The sequence below is a fragment of the Chlorocebus sabaeus genome, chromosome 21, assembly GCF_047675955.1.
Source record: "Chlorocebus sabaeus isolate Y175 chromosome 21, mChlSab1.0.hap1, whole genome shotgun sequence".
Taxonomy (NCBI): Eukaryota; Metazoa; Chordata; class Mammalia; order Primates; family Cercopithecidae; genus Chlorocebus; species Chlorocebus sabaeus.
Genome location: NC_132924.1, coordinates 40,081,016 through 40,099,669, shown reverse-complemented (window position 1 = coordinate 40,099,669; position 18,654 = coordinate 40,081,016). Strand labels below are relative to the sequence as shown.

Here is an 18,654-nt window from a genome sequence, read left to right as displayed (position 1 = left end):
TTTAACTTTACTCATAAACTTCTCAGGAAGTAAATATGGCAGGTTTATTATTCCCATTGCATCAATGAGAACAGTGCTTCTCCTCAAGTCATATAATGTCTTTGTCTGTGCTGCTGTGACAAAATACCTGAGATTGGGTAATTCGTAAATAATAGAATTTTATTTCTCACAGTTATGGAGGCTGGGAAGTCCATGATTAAGGCACTGGCAGATTCAGTGTCTGGTGAGGGCCTGGTCTCTGCTTCCAAAATGGTGCTTTACGTGGTGCATCCTCACAGGGCAGAAGGGACAGAGCAAATGGGGCAAATGCCCAGCACCCCTTTCATAAGATCATGTTGCCCTCATGACTTAGTCACCTCCTAAAGGCCCCACCTCTTAATATTGTCACATTGCCAATTAAGTTTCAAGACATGAATTGTAGGGGCCATTCAGGCCAGGCATATGGTGACTTGGCAGTGGAAGCAAAGGTAGATGTCTGGGCTCTTCAGATTGAGTGAGTGAGTGCTTACTGTTCTGAGTGCCAAGTAAGAAGGATAATTGATCATGTATTTGCATAAGGCATTTATGTGTGATTTTAACCATATGTTAAGAGAAATAGTAATTTTTAAATTATTGGATCATTTTGGTTTAATATTGAAACTTTCCTTACTTACCTGGTAAAAGGACAGTGTTTTTGTATTTGACTTAGGAAATTCTGAAAAGGGAATTGAAAGTCTGGAATTATTTTTTTAAATCCAACTAATGCGGTCTACTCTGTACAGTACAAATGGATGGCTGAAATTTCTTTTGTGAGAGAGGTGGTGTATTGATTAAATATGAAAACTCCGTAGGACTTCTTTATATTTTTATAACCGTCTTTTCGGTATCACTCCACAACTGCCTCAAGTCCATAACACAGCATTAGTCGGTTGCTTCTTAAGAACACAGAGCAGCTCTTTTCATGTCTGTGTATCTAGCTCCTGCCGGAAAGATTGCTTAATACCATGCTGTTTAAAAGCAGAATTTTAATCTCGGAAGGACAGGGAAGAGAGGTCATAGGTGAAATGGGACTAGAGGACTGCCTCCTCACTCTTCATATCCAGCCTGTCAGCTGCACCTGACACTGCCAAATAAGTTTTTAGCCTTTTGCAACTTAATTCTCTACAACCCCCTTACTATTCTCCTGTGCATCCAGAGTAAGCTACCTCTCTCCATGAGGAGTGAGTGGATGTGAACCTAAGATACTGAAAGCACCATGAGTGGGCACAGGAGTCACAGTGTGTTGGTGCTAGACCCAGATCTACCCATAAAGTATGAATTTGGGTACTTTACTTTGGGTCTTGTATTCATCTGTGAAATGATTAGACTGATATCAAATGATTTGATAGTAAAAAAAAAAAAACGATTCTGTGACTTTCATGTTAGTACTGTGACTTTCTGTTTGTACTTTGGTTTTGTAAACTTAGTCCATTGTAAGGCTTAATAGGCTAAAGTACTCAGATGTGATATTTCACGCCTGTGCTGGCTCTTGAAATGGTCTTACTTGCATACCTAAAAATAGGTATAAGCGTACTAAAATTTTAAAATATTGCACTTTTCAAAAAGTAAACCTACTTTTATACACAAACATGCACATTACTATTGATATTTCTTTTAACTTAAGCATTTGCTAAATTCACATTTTAGTTTAAAAAGTGTTAAACTTGTTTGGAATGTCATCAACCTCTGAATTTAAGTTATTTTCCCCCATTTTTGCCTTGTAGGGGATTTTATTTGCTTCTCCTGAGTGTTTAAAAGGTCCACTTGATTTAATACGTCTGTGGCTTCATGAATCTGCCCGTGTTTATGGAGACAAACTAATAGACACAAAAGATTGTGATTTGTTTCAGAAAAAAATGCTGGAAACTGCTTATAAATATTTTGAAGTAAGTGTGTGAATATCAGAGGTCACTACTTACTCCAACTGGTTATTGGGACCAAAGTTAGATGAGGATATGAGAGAGGTGCACAAGGGCTTACCTTTCTGCAATGGCTGTGACTCCAGAATACACTTGGTCTATGCTTGGGAACATTCCACCCACCTACCCACGCATGGGTCTGCAAGCATTTCTCTTGCTAGGCCGTGCTGCCCGCAGCCGGACCTCTGTGGATGGTTGACATGCCGTATTTTTCTCTTTCTCATCCTGCAGGGTATAGATAGTCACATGCTACTTCAACAGCCCCTCATCTATTGCCACTTTGCCAACAGAGGGAAGGACCCACATTACATGCCAGTGAAGGACTGGGAAGTGCTGAAGATGATTCTTATGGAAACCTTAGACAACTACAACGAACTAAATGCTGCCATGCACCTAGTTTTATTTGAAGATGCCATGCAACATGTGTGAGTTAGGATGCTTTTTCATAAAAGGAAGAATGGCTGGGTATCCACAACTGTCATTTTTCAATAGATCATACTAAGCACTCTGAACCACCAGTTCTTATCTGCTGTTTGACATATAATTTTAAAGTATAAGAGGGTTGCTTTTTAATGTCACATTCTTAATAATGTCTTACATAGGCACACTGTTTTCTGAGATGCCATCACATCCATTATTTTACTTGAATATTAAGAAAGTGGAAACGTAAATTACTTGTTCAAAGTCACATAGTTCATCAGGGACAAAGGACTGATTTTCATTGATTAAGGAGGTTTTGTTGAGTGCCAGCTAGGAATATTGCCAGCCGTTCAGCAATTTTGTGCACATTATTTAAAATGGGGGAGGGCTCATGCTGTGTTGGCAGAAAATTAGAAAAAGGCACCTGTCCTTGGCTAGAGCATGGCTGATAAGGTTCTGGCTCACCTCCTAGACCTGGTACCTCATTTAGTGCACAGACTGTGCAGCCATCTACAGCCCCTCCTATCAGACATTGTTCTAGGTGCTGAGATCCAGCAGCAGTGAGCACGATGCAGTCCCCTCTGTAGTTGAGCTTACATGTTAGCGATGGAGATGGACGTCTATGAGGACATGAACCGCTACGCAAGAGAGTGAGCAAGAAAAATATCAGAAAGCGATGTGTCATGCCAAGAAGGAAAATAGGTTGATTCTGTGAGAAATACAATATGTAAATTTCCAAAGAGGGACTGGGCATCTCTGTGAAGAGGTGACATTTAAAGTGATCCCTGAATGATACCTAGGTGCTAAGCATGGAAAGATCTGGAGGAAGAACATTCTAGACAGAGATAAGATTGCATCTGACCCTAAGGCAAGAATGTTTGAGTTACAGAAAAGAAGACCTGTTAGGCTGCAGCATAGAGAAAAATATGATAAAAATGGAGAGGCAGGAAATGGCCTTACCAATAAGGAGTATTTCCTTGTAACCGGAAGAAGGAAGTTTGATTTTATTCTAAGTGCAGTGAGAAGTGGTTGGATGGATTTTAGCATGGGGATGACACAGTTCATTGTCTGGGCTAAACAACTTAACATTGCCACTGCTGTATAGAAAGTTGATCACATGTTTACATCTGATACTGCTCTGGTAGTCCAAGTCACCTTCATCTCTCATTGACACCAGCAAAGACTTAAATAAGTGACAACAGCCAAAGACTTAAAAAGAGAAAGAAAAAAGAAATCATTGAAAACAAGAAGAGGCTGAGTGTGGTGGCTCACACCTATAATCCCAGCACTTTGAGAGGCTGAGGCAGGAGGATCACTTGAGGCCAGAAGTTTGAGACCAGCCTGGATGATGTAGTGAGACCCCATCTCTACAATTTTTTTTATTTTAATGAGCTGGGTATGGTAGCATGTGCCTGTAGTCTCAGCTGCACAGAAGGCTGAGGAGGGAGGCTTGTTTGAGCCCAGGAGTTTGAGGCTGCAGTGGGCTAGGATTATGCCACTGCACTCTAGCCTAGGCAACAGAGTGAGACCCTATCTCTCAAAAATAAAAGAAAAGAAGAAGGAAAAATCCAGAGAAAATAAGATGTGGAGAATTCAGGTTTTAGAAGAATTAATCTTTAAACTTATGTTGGGCCCCAGAACCTACAAAAATTGTAGAGCCCTTCCTGTCATCACAATTAAGTGTTGGTAGTTTCATTGATCCCTTTGCAGTTGTGATCCTTCCTCTGACTATGCAAAGGAAGTTTCAATTGGAATCTAAGACCGTGGTGTTAAATCAACTATTAGCAATGCTATCTGTCATTGGGTTAATATACAGTCACTGTGCATGTGCGTCCTGGCTCAGGTGAAACAGAAACCTCCCATTGATACTGAGGAGACGCTTTCCCATATAATCCCTCAGTACGGAATTTTCAGTGGCCTAAAAGGTAAGGCTGTTTCTTTGATCGGGGATTATGAGCTAGAAGCTGATTTACTCAGCATTAGAGGTGATTTAAGAGCATGTCCTTGAGTGTTATAGAAAGGGACTTTGCCACTTAGTGAATCTTGTGAGGTTAAAAACCTCAAAGCATACATTAAAATGAAATGAAAACCCTGCTTTATAGCTTGGGGTATCTCTCATGTCAGAGTAATTTTATAGCTTTCCCCAAGGTTGTTTTGTTGTGTGGTCATGTGAAGTAAAATTTAGTGTGATGACTGAGCTTGTAAAAATAACCTATCTTTTCTGTTATTGGAGGTTTTCAGAAAATGTTCACATGTGCTGGTCCTAATATAAGTGATCCCAACTTAATTTTTTTCAAAAAGCACTATTTAAAACAATTTATGTAGATTATTCAGGTTCTGAAGTTTAAGTTCATTTCAGAAAAGCAACCTAGAGCAAAATGATGGCATCAAATTTGGGGTGTTTTACTATCTACATGCTTATATTTTGTTTTGTTGATTTTCTTAATATTTTTCACATAATTATGAACTATTCAACCAAACCCATCTTTTGTTAATGTTAAAGCCAGTTTATTTATAGCTGTAAAATATAGCAGTAGTATAAATAGATTAAGCATTCAGAATGCCTTGGATATTACAGAACAAGGGATTAGTTGGCCTTGGTGGAAATTTAACTTTGCGGTACTGAATGGCTTCAGAAAATTATTCTAGAATGGTGTAGTTACAAGGGAAGGCTCTAGTGTGAAGGAAGCAAAAATTACATTAAGAAACAAGTGCTTCATTTGCTGAGTAAGTCACACGGAGAGATCTGTTGGTCTAAACAAATCCATTCTTTCCAAAATAATTCTACAGCAAAGATTTCTGGCACAAGGCTACTCCTCCTCTGATGTCCTCATACTTGGATGCTGGTGTGGAATTCGGATCTTTCTTGCCAATCAAAATATTTTGAAGACTTTAACACAAGGCCTTTGCATATATTTTCTTTTTGGACTTTTGGTGGTGATAGCAAAGCACTAAGAGAATTCAAAATGTTATTAGCATAGGATGGTTTGTCATGGGAGCAGTTCAAGGGTGAGGGTGAAGATACCATCTTTGATGGGGAAACAAATGAACAAGGACTAGAGGTTTCCAGTAAAAACTGGAATTTAGTCTCTCACTATTTATCTAAAGAATAAACAAAACAGACGTAGGCCAGGTGCAGTTGCTCACTCCTGTAATCTCCGCACTTTGGGAGGCCAAGGCAGGTGGATCACTTGAGGTCAGGAGTTCAAGACCAGCCTAGCCAATATAGTGAAATCCCATCTCTACTAAAAATACAAAAATGCGCGGGGCATGGTGGTGGGTGCCTGTAATCCCGACTACTTGGGAGGTTGAGGCAGGAGAATCACTTGAATCCGGGAGGCAGATGCTGCAGTGAGCCAAGATCACACCACTGCACTCCATCCTGGGCGACAGAGCAAGTCTCCATCTCAAAAATAAATAAATATATAAAAATAAACAAAACAGACATAGTCCCAGGGCATTTTTGATTCTGTGCCACGATGGGCGCTTTCTTTCCCCAGGTGTCGCATCAGCCGGATCTTACGAACCCCTCAGGGCTGTGCTCTCTTGGTTGGAGTGGGGGGCAGTGGCAAGCAGAGTTTGTCCAGGCTGGCAGCTTACCTTTGTGGCCTTGAGGTCTTTCAGATCACTCTGACCGAGGGCTATGGAATCCAGGAACTTCGGGTGAGTAAAGGAGACAGGCAGTTCTTCTGACCCTTCTGCTCGGCAGATAAAGCCGAGGCTCCCAGTGCGCCCACCTGGGCTGTGACTCCCAGATTTGGCCAAGGCCTCCCCAACCACAGGACAGCGGGAGCTCTTTAGAGCAGTAATTGACCTTTGGCAGTTTTGCCTTTATGGTCAAATTAGTAATAATAAATTTTTACAAGTTTTATGTAGGTTTAATAACATGTAAACCTGGCTTAGAAAATATTTACTTAAATACTTGCTTACACAAATATTTTTCTGTTTTCTATTAATCAAACCTGATGCTTATCGCCATTAGTGTTCCTATATGACAGGTTGGGGAAAAAAGACACTAACTTCACAAGTGAAAATAGATTTCTTCCACATTGGATAAGAATAGGAGAAGATGATGCAATAGGAATAACACGTTCAGGAAACTCTCGTGTGTTTTTCAAGCTTTGCTTTTTAGTAACAAATGTACTTACAAAATAGTACCTACAATTTGTGCCAAGTGATATTTTAATTTTTAAAAAATCACATATTTTTAATATTACTAATGAAATAAAACCCATTTTCAGTAAAATAGGACAGTTGTTAAAATGAGCGGACTTCTTTTTATGGCACTGCTTGAAAAAGACGTCAATGAATTCGCTTGTACTCAGTGAGAAGGGAGTTGGTGATCTGAGCCTGTTTTCATCTCTCTGCTGCAGTAAGCCAGAAACACAACACTCATCCTCACATGTCGGAAATGGAGGTGGTGTCGCACTGCTGTCCCCTAGAATGGGGTCTCTCGGAGAAGGAATATGTGAACCGGTGAAAGGCACCCCACAGTGCTATGGCGATACAGTTACTCAGTTCTCCCCGGCACTCACACGCATCCTCTCAACGCCGCATCAGCATTTTAACAAAACATGAATGATGGCCTTTCCTTACAGGTAGATCTTGCCAATTTGTACGTCCGAACTGGAGCCAAGAACATGCCCACTGTGTTCCTGCTGACAGATGCCCAGGTTCTAGATGAGAGCTTCCTCATGCTGATTAATGACTTGCTGGCATCAGGTGATTAAACCAACACATTTCTTGAAAGATCTTCCCCAATGACAAATTATCTGTAGTTTCTGTGAACTTTAAAGAGAGAGAATTCGTCTTTGAGATGTTTGCTGGGCAGTCTTTGGGGAGAAACCCATAAACATAACTAATTTGAGGTGTATTGCTTTCTTAGTCTGTTTATGGATGAGAAGACCTTCAGTGAAGTAAATGTTATTCCTACATGTGTGGGTGTAGAGGGTGTGTTCATCATGGCTTATATGTGTTGTATGTCTTGTAAATAAAAAAGAAACATGACATTTCTGATTTTAAACTCATCATTTATGCTGAACTTTGTCTTGTAAAACATTTCAAACGTTTAAAAGTTATATGTAAAATTTAAATTGCAATGATCTTTTAGTAATTCTACTCATTCTTTGGGGCAGGAGAAATCCCAGATCTGTTCAGCGATGAAGATGTGGACAAGATAATTTCTGGAATTCATAATGAAGTTCATGCTCTGGGCATGGTGGACTCCAGAGAAAACTGTTGGAAATTCTTTTTGGCCAGGGTGCGACTACAGCTCAAAGTAAGACATACTTGCTTAATCGGCATATTAGTTAAAACCTGCTATTGCAACTATCTGGTTCTATTCTGAGTTTTTTATTATGAGTTTGGATTTCAGTAATGCATTTTGAAAGGATGTGTGCATTTTTACACACCTGTATCTGGAGTGTACCTTCCTGAAGTGTCCCATGATGCTGGGCTCCTGCAAAGCACTGCTGAGCAGTGTGTGCAGTCCTCAGCTGAAGCGCCTGTGGTCTGTGCCCTTGAAGAACTTAAACTATTATAGAACACAGGAGACATCACAAATAATTATCATACAGTATAAATGTAAACAGTGCTGTGGGATTACAGAGGAGCGCAGTATCCTTCGTCACTGGAGCTGGTCATCCTGGAGGAAATGATGGGCCACATGTCAAGCATGGAGAAGAATTCAAAGGGAGGAGCTTTCAGGGACGGGAAATGGCATTTATATAAAGGTCAAGTGCATGGTACACATTTGGAGAAACCCAAGTTACCTCTAAAGGCCTGGAACATAGAGTTCTTATAGGGAGAGTGAGATCAATAAATCTGGAAAAGTAAATTGGAATGAGATAAGAGGTTTCTAAATCATGAAGTGAATAGTGAGGAGAGTTTTGAATTAAGAAAGTGATGATGATGTCAGTAACTTCAGGGAAAGGAATTTAGAAGTAACACTCAGATGGGCCAGGCGCAGTGGCTCACGCCTGTAATCCCAGCACTTTGAGAAGCCATGGCGGGAGGATCACCTAAGGTCAGGAGTTCAAGACCAACCTGGTCAACGTGATGAAACCCCATCTCTACTAAAAATACAAAAATTAGCCAGGTTTGGTGGCATATGCCTGTAATCCCAGCTACTAGGATGGCTGAGGCAGGAGAATCACTTGAACCCAGGAGGCAGAGGTTGCAGTGAGCCAAGATCAGGCCATTATACTCCAGCCTGGGTGACAGAGTGACACTCTGTCTCAAAAACGAAAGAAGTAATGCTCAGATGTTCTGAAGGATTACCCCAATGTTCTTCCTCATTGGCTGCTCTGTGCTATAGTGTATCACATAGGCAGACAATATAACCAGATAATAGAACAATAAAGGTCAAGTATCACAAGATAACAGGGAGAGCCTCCAAACTCATCAGGAAGCCAATTTAAGAATGCTGCTAGGAAAATTCAGACTGTCTAGTATGGAATGGTTAGTAATCTAGGAAAGCTGCTACTTGACTGTTGCTTCTCATGTTGTTATGCCTGTCAAGTTAGTGGCAGGCTGTGGCAGCTATAGTGCTGGAGTATTTAAGGACAGGAGATGGGGACTGGCATTGGCCCTGAATATGCCTTTGATTGGACGTTAGGGAGCAGAGTCACTAAGTTTCTCCAACATTCTGCTATTTCAAGTTTCACATTAATTTTACTAAGCAATTCTGGGCTGAGGTTAGAAGGTTAGAACTTAAGGTTCAGTTGCCCAAAGAGCTTTCTCCCCATCAAAAATAGACTAAGAATACATTTGTCAGCTAGGAACAAGGCCAGGGATTTCTTCCTGTTCCATTGTGATATACTAGAATCAAATTTTCTTTATTGAATGGGAAAACAAGTATAATGTTAGAATTTGAGGTAGTAATAGTATAAATCAGTGGTTCTCATAATCTATTGCTCAGAGCTGCAGAATCAACATCAACAAGAAACTTTTGAAAATTGTAGTTTCTCCAACTCCACCCCAGACTTCCTGAAGCAGAAACTTTGGGTGGCCCCAGAAATCTCTCTTAACAAGGCCTCCAGGTGATTCAGAGGCATGATGAAATTTAAGAGCCATTGTTATAAATAGTGCTAGAATGAACATTGTATATATCTCGCATGCTCAACTTTGCTTGCTTCTACAGGATAAATTCCTAGAATGGATATTGCTAGATTCAATAGTTACAGCTTGTGGTAGTTTTAAAACATACCTTCAAATTCTTTGATGCTCGTCTTACTCACAGGTGGCATCTAGATCCCCTCTTCTTGAATTTGGGTGGGGAGCTTATGAATCTTCAGCTAATATCCAGTATGTCAGAGGTGATGCTGAGCAACAACTAAGGCTAAGTCATAAAGGGCTCAATTTTCTATTGGATTGTACATATTTTTGTTTATAAGAGTTCTGTGTATTTAGGCAATTATTCTTATATATGTGTCTCATGTATATTTTTCCTATTCTTTTGTCTTTTAAATGTACTTATGGCACATGTTCATTTATAGGTCTGTAACTTTCCAATTTTTTAAAGGTTTATGTATTAATCAGTTTTTTCCTTAATGGATCCTCAGATCCATTTCTTAGAAAAGTATTTTACTCTTCAAGATAATCTTTTTATTTTTTGTTTTTATTTATTTACTTATTTATTTTTTGAGACAGAGTTTCATTCTTGTTGTCCAGGCTGGAATGCAATCGCATGATCTGAGCTCACTGCAGCCTCCGCCTCCTGGGTTCAAACGATTCTCCTGCCTCAGCCTCCCAAGTAGCTGGGATTACAGGTGCCGGCCACCACACCTGGCTAATTTTTTGTATTTTTAGTAAAGACAGGGTTTCACTATGTTGGACAGGCTGGTCTCGAACTCATGGCCTCATGTCCACCTGCCTTGGCCTCCCAAAGTGCTGGTATTACAGGCATGAGCAAGATAATCTTTACTAGAAGCAGCTGGAACTCACATTGAGCTACAGTAAGAGAAAACTCAACAGTTTCTTGAAGCCTTTCACAATAGCAAGTCCAGACTGGCTGAATATTACCCTTAGAGGCCCCTTAGAAAAGATGCTCATCTCTTGTCTTTCCCCTCTGCCTGCTTTCATCGTGATGCCTCTTGCCTCCTGATCACAGGTGGGTATGTTTATGTTCCAGGCAGGGGGACGGAAGGGGAAGAGGACCTGGAGACTCTGTACCAGGAAACCTAAGCTCCTCCCCAAAACCCTAAGCTGATGTCTGACTGGCCTCAAATGCTTCCCATGCTGTCTCCAGCTACTAAGGGGTCTGCGGGAGTAAATATTTAATTTGGGGACATTGCCTTTATGAGTAAAATTTGAAATGGGTTTTGGAATAGTTTTAAAAAGAAGCAGTATCAGTCATTTCAGTGCCTGTATGCTTTCATGCTCTGTTTAAAACTTTGCTACCTCTGAAATATATTTTTTATTAAATATGGTGAAGTGTGAGCTGAGAGGTTTCAGGTTATTTTTCCCAAAAAGATGTCTTCTTGTCTAAATACCATGTGTTGCTTCCTTACCAGCTTCAAATACCATCCTTAGTGTGTGTCCAATAGCCGTATTAATTGCGTCTGTTTCTAAATTCTCTGTTCTGTTTTCTTGTTAACTCTCTGCTACTGATTTCAGCATTGCACTATAAATTAGTAAAGCTTTATCATTTATTTTCATTTCCAGTTGCTCTTTCTTGTTAAGCTTTTTCTACTTATTCTCCTGTGTTTATATGTTTGGATAAGTATTAGCATCATTTTGTCAAATTCTCAACACACTCCATGTCAACTTTGATTGAAATCATGCTGAATGCTTATTTTATATTAGAATTTAATCTTCAGGGTACAATGTCTTTTATTGCTTTTATAGAAGGATTGTTTCATAAAGTTTTGTAATGGTGTATTGTTTGTATATAGAAGAGCTATTGATTTTTAACTTTATAATCAGCTACCTTACTGTCTCTCTTATAGTTTCTAGTAGTTGGTTGATATCATATAGCCTGCAGGTAAAGATATTTTGTCTTTCCTGCTATTCTGCTTTTCTGCTCTCCTCCCTCATTGCATTGGTAAATATTGCAGACCATTAAGTAATTTTGATAATAGTGGGAATTCTCTCTTAATTCTTACTTTAATGGGGATGTGTCTCATGTTTCACAGTTAGGTTTTATGTTGGCTTTTGATTTAGAATATGTATCTTGTCAAAGAAGTATCAACCTAGTAAATTCATTTTCAGCATCTATTGAGATATGTATATGTTTTTTTCCTTGTACTTACTAATATTCACATAATACAGAATGATATACGGAAGTTTTACATTTTTATATTTTTATATCCATCAGCCTTTTTCTTTGTTTCCTTTGGGTCTGTGTGTAGGCAGACCTTACCGAAACTGAGGTCAATTTTATATTCATCTCTATTGTTGTCTAATCCTTTTTATGGTCTCATTTTTTAGTATTTAACTCAATGCAAGATGGAATTTATTTTGGAGTTAGATTTGGATAATTCTCCACCCCTACCCCCCATCATCACAGGACTATTAATTGAGTGACTTATCTCTTCCCTACTAAAATGAGTAGGAGGTTGGTTTTGTTTTTGTTATGTGCTATTTTGTTTTTAACATCGAGTAGAAATAGGATATCTCTGTCAGAAGAAGGGATCCCACTTCTGATCCCCTTTGGCCTTGTCACTTAGTTCGATCCATCCTGCGGAAGGCTGATGGTCAGCACCATGACCTCTTCACCTTGAAGGAGAACTATTATGGTAAAAATGAGTAGTATTTTAGCCTGAAAATGCCAACTTCTTTCTTTTAATTTATGTATATTACCCCCACATCCTTGGAATTTTAAAGAAGAATTCCAAATTGCTCTATGTTATTTTCAGATAGCATGATACTCACCAGTGTGTACTAAAGACTCAGAATTTCTGATGAGCTGATACCTCCTTTGCATACATTCCAAGCCGGGCACCATGGAAAGCTTAATGTGTTACAAGGGGTTGGTGAGCACACCTGGCAGGTCAAGCTAAATGATGTGAAGTTGCCACCCCATTACCCATGCTCACCACCCAAAGTCAGTTCCCACTTGGAATGCAGAGACAATGAGAACCTGTTGGCATGCAAAATGTGACCTCTGAATCCCAGAGGGCAGTTCCCATTAACAACCATCAGATGTGTGTCCTTGGATTGCCTCAAATAAGCCAATGAATAGCAATGCCAGATGCCTTCTCTCCTTCACATTTGTCTATGTGCATCTTTTCCCACACAGTTCTCATCTTACAGCTAGAACACAGAACTTCCGTCTCCTCTCTGGTGGACCTTAGTTAACCCAGTAACTTTTCTTTCTTACTTTCCTTCCTGACCATCTGATGCTGTAGTGCAGAGGACACTTGATTTATGTGGCAGCCTCTGATTCCCTCCCAAGATTTTAGATATTTGCCTCGTTATCTACCTACTTAAGTGTATATATAGGATCCATTTCTGATCATTAAAAAAATATATACTCATTGGAGAGAATTTAAAAATACAAAACAACATGAAAACAATATTTTTAAACTACCCTTAATAATATTGCCTAGACATAACATATTGGTATCTTTCCTCTCAGTTTTCTAAGTGCATATAAACATGAAGTATATATTCAGAACTAAAAAATTTTTATTCACATCTCACGCAGTCTTCTTTAATTACCTACCCATTTCCTTTTCTGATTAGAAGGCTCCCATAGCGGGTAAAAATCAAATGATTCAAGAATTTGGTGAATGGAATGAACTATTTAACTGAAATGCACTTTATTCTAAACAACTCTTTGTAGAAAATATCCTTTATCCGTTTATAGCTTTTTCCAAATTTCCTATTGGTTTGCTGTAACTTCATATTGTTTTATATGAGCACTTTATATAGTGGATATTATTTATATGTCCAGAATGTTCTGGTATGGTGTTTCCAGTTCTTTTTTTAATTTATCATAATTCTGCTAACTTTATGATGACCTCCTGTTTTACATTCATATGTGTTAAAAATGTTAAATTTTTATTTTATGGCTTTCATGTGTTACGGCTTTCTTAGGAAGCAATTTTTGCACTCCATGGTTATAAAAATATTATTCTGAATTTTCTTTACATTAATTTATAATATTTTTAATGTTCAGCCAGACAGTTTTGTGTAAATTATAAGATGGCTTTCCTACTATTCCACCCCTGAATACCCTCAATGCCATTTATTATATAAACTCTCTTTTATCACTGATTCAAAATGCTATTTATCTCATCTATTAAATTCCTAAATATATAAGATTCTATTTGGGGCTGTCTATTATGTCCCATAAATTTGTTTCTGCATAATTGCCACACTGCATAATAAACACACATAATTGGTGTGTTTATTATAGCCTTATAGTATATTCTGGAATCTAGGAGAGCAAGATCACCTTCCTTTTCCACATTTACTTAGTTATTTGCACCTTTAATATCCTGGATTAACTATGAAATCAGTTTGACGGCTTTTAAAAAAATTCAATGAAAATGTATAGACTGATTTTGGGAGATAATGGATATAATTACAATATTGAATATTTTTATTCATTCACCTACACTGTTTTCCTTGTTATAATTTAAGGTTTATTCTTGATAGTGTGAATTCTTTCACAACACAAAGGATATTTTTCCAGATATCGTTTGATCTTCTTACTCGTTTTTATTCTGGCTGAACTTTAAAATCATTTTGCTAAATTCTGCTAATCCTGTTGGGAATTATTAGAATCACCTAAAATTTGTTAATGAATATGGGAAGAATTAGCATCTTTATAATAATTGACCTCTTCCAAGAATGTGGCACATCTCTTCCTTTAGTCAAAATGTCTTTGAGCTTTGAAAAAGCAACTAATTGTCTTCAATTCATTTTACACATTTCTCATTAAGTTCTTTTCTCAATATTTTGTAGCATTTTCCACTCCTGCCAAATATCTAACTGATCACTGTGGACATAAAAGAAAGCCATTGGATGGAGGGAAGGAGGAATGATGGATATTTAGTTATGTGTTTGTTTTACCAACCAATTCAGTGCACACATTAATTCCACTAGCTTTTGCATTTTGTTCTTTAGAGTTTGCTGAGTAGACAGATCATCTTTTAATTTTTAATCCTTTTAATAATCACCACTTTCCTATATCTTGGGACAGTTATACTTTCTGAATAACAGTTAAAATTTTTAAGTAACTATAGTGATCATCTTTATTCATTTATTTATTTATGTAATGGGAATGCCATTAACTTTCCATCATTGAGTATTGGATGAAATGTTGGCCTGAGGTATTTTAAATATTTTTTAGGAAAAGGTGTTGCAGTTTATCCTATTCGTTTTTATTTAAACCCCCTTCTTTTATCTTCTTTCTTCATCTTGGCCAGTTCTACTATGGATTTCTATTATTTTCTTTCCTTCCAACCTCTTGAGAGTGCTATGCAAGTTTTTATTCTTTTCTTCAGGTTCTTATATTAAATCAACTTCAGAGGAATTAGCTGCCTTTCAGTCTGCAGGAGCTTTTCTGTTTTTCTTGGTTTTATAGTATTTCTTCCTCTGGCTCCACTTAGGCTTCTTCCCTCTTCTTCCTTCTTGGATAGTAGAGACAGCAATTCACAGCTAAAGTATGGCAACAGACAAGGTGGGTGATTTCCTCCTGGCTCACGCTGCGTCATGTGCAGGGACCTGAGAGTGTCAACAAAAATGTCAAGCCCACTTGTATGCAAGCAACAGATTAACACAGACACACATGGCATAAGCCAAAAGACTTAGTAGTAACGCGAGTAATTTTCAGGGTATGTTTTTCATTTTGTGTAAAACCTCAACTACTCACCTGGCCAGTGGAAAATCAGTTATCACAGAACCTTATCCTTATAAGATTGTGTAGTCGAGTCTCTTCAAACCTACCTCTGGCTGAGGAGCAGAACGTTTGACTTCTTTCCCTTATGCGGATAGCCATCTCGACGGCTTCATTCATGAGGGGGGCACTCTTCACCCCTCCTGCCATACATCCTGACACATGCACTAATGAGGAACAAGAAACAATCTAATAGCCGGCTTGCCCATCACTGGTTCCAGAGCTCTGTGAGTTTCTATGCTGCCAACTGTGTTTTGCTTTGCAGGACCACATCTCTCTGGATACAGTGCTCTAGTTTCTGTTCTCCCATTTTCTGTTATTATTTGATGTAAGTAGAATGAAAAGAACTTTAGAGAAAGACAAAAGGTGCAACCTTGTACTCTGTATCTGAGGTTCACCCTCTTTAAGATTAGATAAAACAACAAAACCTCAAAAAAATTAGGACACTAATATCAATGTTTTATTTTGCCCAGAAAAGCTTTTTTCAAGCTGCTATATGTTTACTCATTCATTTAGCCATTCATCACTCAGCAAATATGCACTGAGTGCCCGTGATGTGCTGAGTCCTTGGAATGTGACAGGGAGCAAAGGCTAACCCAGCCACTGCCCACCTAGAGCCACCTCATTCAATCCAGTAATCACACACAAAAAGTAAAATCACAACGATGTACTTGAGAGATAAAGGTTATGTAGGATAACAGAAGACAGGGCAAGGAAGGTGTCACGAAAAAATAGTGATCAAGAAGAGAGTTCCAAAGCATGAATAGAAGTCTTTCTATTATTTTATATTGTAAAAGAAAATTTTTACACCAGAAATCCAGTCCTTAATCCCTTGAGTAAGAATATCATTGTGTGTTGAATAGCCTTTGCATTTTGGAAAGCATGTCGTGCTTTTCTCATTTTGCTAGCATTCAGCTGTGGGGCTTGCTGGTAGAGTCTGAGGCCTGTTCTTGCAATGATGCATGTGTGTAGAGTTACCCCACTGCATCAGCAGAAACACCGGCTACTCTAACAGAGCAGTGCTGATCGGAAGCCAGAGACTTGGCATGACACAATTCAAATAAAGCCCCAGCCAGAAGAAAGAAAAATAGGCATCTGATTTTCTTTAAAAACAAAACAAAACTTATACGTTGTTATGGGGCTAGAGACTGGCTTGGAACGCAGTCTGTGACCAGTGCAGGCGCTGGTGACAAGCACGGCAGCTGAGACAAGGGCTCTACTTCCTGTCTTCCCCCTCAGTAATAGGTTTGCTCTTTGCTATTTGTTGGGATTCCACACAAATATTCACAAAGTTTTCTTTGTGAATAGGAGACTTTTGTTCAGAAAAAGAAAGAAAAATTAACTAAAACTCCCTGATGTCAAACATTCTTCTAGCAAAAATCTGTAATGTCCAATATTTACACAAGTCAAAGGTTATGGGAATGAGTTCATTGTGTGCTATCTAAAAGGGAAATAAATAAGAAAATGTATTGAGTGTGCACATGTTGAAGCTATTGGATCTTTTAAGAACAAATTGAAATTGAAAGGTAATTAGATAGGGGGGTGATACAAGAAGATATGAGGACCATGATAAAGTGACCCTGAAGCAGTCAAACCTGGGAAGGTTTTCCCCACTAAACCTCCATTCCTGCGAGGGTTTCCTCAGTTTTAGACTTGATTATTCTTGAAAAATACTGAGACTTTTGAGGATAAATGCAAACGTTAGTGATGAACAGAAGCTTCTGAAGTAAATATGTGGGAGGGTTACTACCATCTGAGAATAAACTGTATCAACTGGAAAAAAAATACAGAGTGACTGTAGCAATTCACATTTTCATTACCAGATGAAATGGACTGAGTCCCGTTAGTGATCTACAAATAAATACGTACTTACGATGAGATCTTATCTAAAAGAAATGAAAACATATTACAAAGCATGGGGAAAAGTGTGTTCCTGCAAATGAGTCATAACACCTGTGTGGGCAAAAGAAAAAAAAAGGAATAGAAAATTCTATGGTATGAATTCCAAAAGCAAGTTCCTGACATCCAAATGTTAGAGCTGCAGGAAGTACATAGATGGTGATTTCAGGGTTTGCTTTTTACTTGTGAGAATTTTCTTTGAGAAAAAAGCACAGCTGCCAGAGGCATTTTTAACTTTTTTTTTTTTTTTCCACTGACTTTCCTTTCTAATCCCACTGTTGGAAACTAACTTAAGCCAATTTGTGCACTTGCAATTGTCAAGAATTTTTGGTGGGGGTGGGAGGAGAAAGGACGGTGTAGTTCAGTGAGTTTAGGTACTTCAAGGTAGATGATATCTGTTGGGTGAGGGAGAGGACTTTTTCCCCAAATCTCCCAACTCAAGGTATGCTTCCAGGAACGGATGTCTCAGACTGAAGCCTGCTACAGAGAGTTGATTGGTGATAATAAGGAGACACACACAGAAGCCTTACAACCTGCCCTATAATCTTAGTGTAATCCCAGCTCTGTTCTTCTGGGGACCTGGGTTGCCCATCCCTGGAGGTTTCTTTGGGGCAGATGTGGCAATATTTCCATGGAAAGATTCAGCTGATCTCGTTGGAATCACATCAAAAGGCTAGACTCTTTATAAGCAGTTTACCACAGGACTGGTCAAGTTCCAAAATCCCAAGGGCCACTGCCCAAAATATAATTATTGAGATACCCTGATACTTAGATTTTTGAATTTTGTTCATACCTTGGCAGAGCTATGCACACATTTTTGGTGGGGAGATATTGCTTCATATATCTTGAACATTACTTATTTCCTCACTGAAAAATCATGTCTACCATCCATGATGCTGCCTAACCAAACATTTATGTTGATAAGAGAAGTAGTTGGCTAAGAGCTTCTGGTAGCTGGCTCTGCAGTGTGGGCTTCCATTAGAGTCCATGCAAGACTGATTAGCCACCTCCCCACCAGTCTGTGTAGCCCTTGGTGGTATATGCCAGATATTAACCAACAGCCCCTAAGGTGTAAAATAAAATGACTATTCACATGCATATTATACTACTAGTTAAATTATAGACAATATAACACCCTTTTAAAGTTATTTATTTTGTTTTTATTTCTTATAAGCCCTTTGCTATATTAAGTTTTCATTAAATTAAGGGAAATATAATGGGAAAATTATTTGGAATGATTTTTCCCTCACAGTAATGTTCCTTGTGACAACTGGGGTTTACCTCAGGTTATCTGTAAAGTTGTGTAAACTATCTTAGAAAAGAGCAGAATAACCAATGGTTTCTAGACATTAGCATGGGTTTCTGGAAAAATCTCACATGACACCACTACCAAGGAAAGCTGCATGGCAGGAGAAATTTTATGCTCAATTTTTAGCAAAACTAGAAATTACTGAGCAGTGAATTGGGTCAATTACTGCACTTTCAAGGCTAGCGTGACACTCTCCTTTCCCTTCAAAGGAATTACTAATGAACAAGTATATTTCTGTAATT

At 38.6% G+C, this 18,654-nt stretch overlaps 1 protein-coding gene across 1 annotated transcript in view; it reads left to right on the top strand.

Annotated features, from left to right (window-relative positions):
- The window catches only part of DNAH11 (dynein axonemal heavy chain 11), a 370,125-nt gene that overhangs the window by 197,829 nt on the left and 153,642 nt on the right, over positions 1–18,654 (top strand). Inside the window, exons 50-54 of the mRNA XM_038004732.2 lie at positions 1,743–1,904; positions 2,169–2,362; positions 5,858–6,020; positions 6,956–7,079; positions 7,493–7,635. Of these exons, the coding sequence (XP_037860660.2) occupies positions 1,743–1,904; positions 2,169–2,362; positions 5,858–6,020; positions 6,956–7,079; positions 7,493–7,635 (786 nt within the window). The remainder of the gene's footprint in view (positions 1–1,742; positions 1,905–2,168; positions 2,363–5,857; positions 6,021–6,955; positions 7,080–7,492; positions 7,636–18,654) is intronic.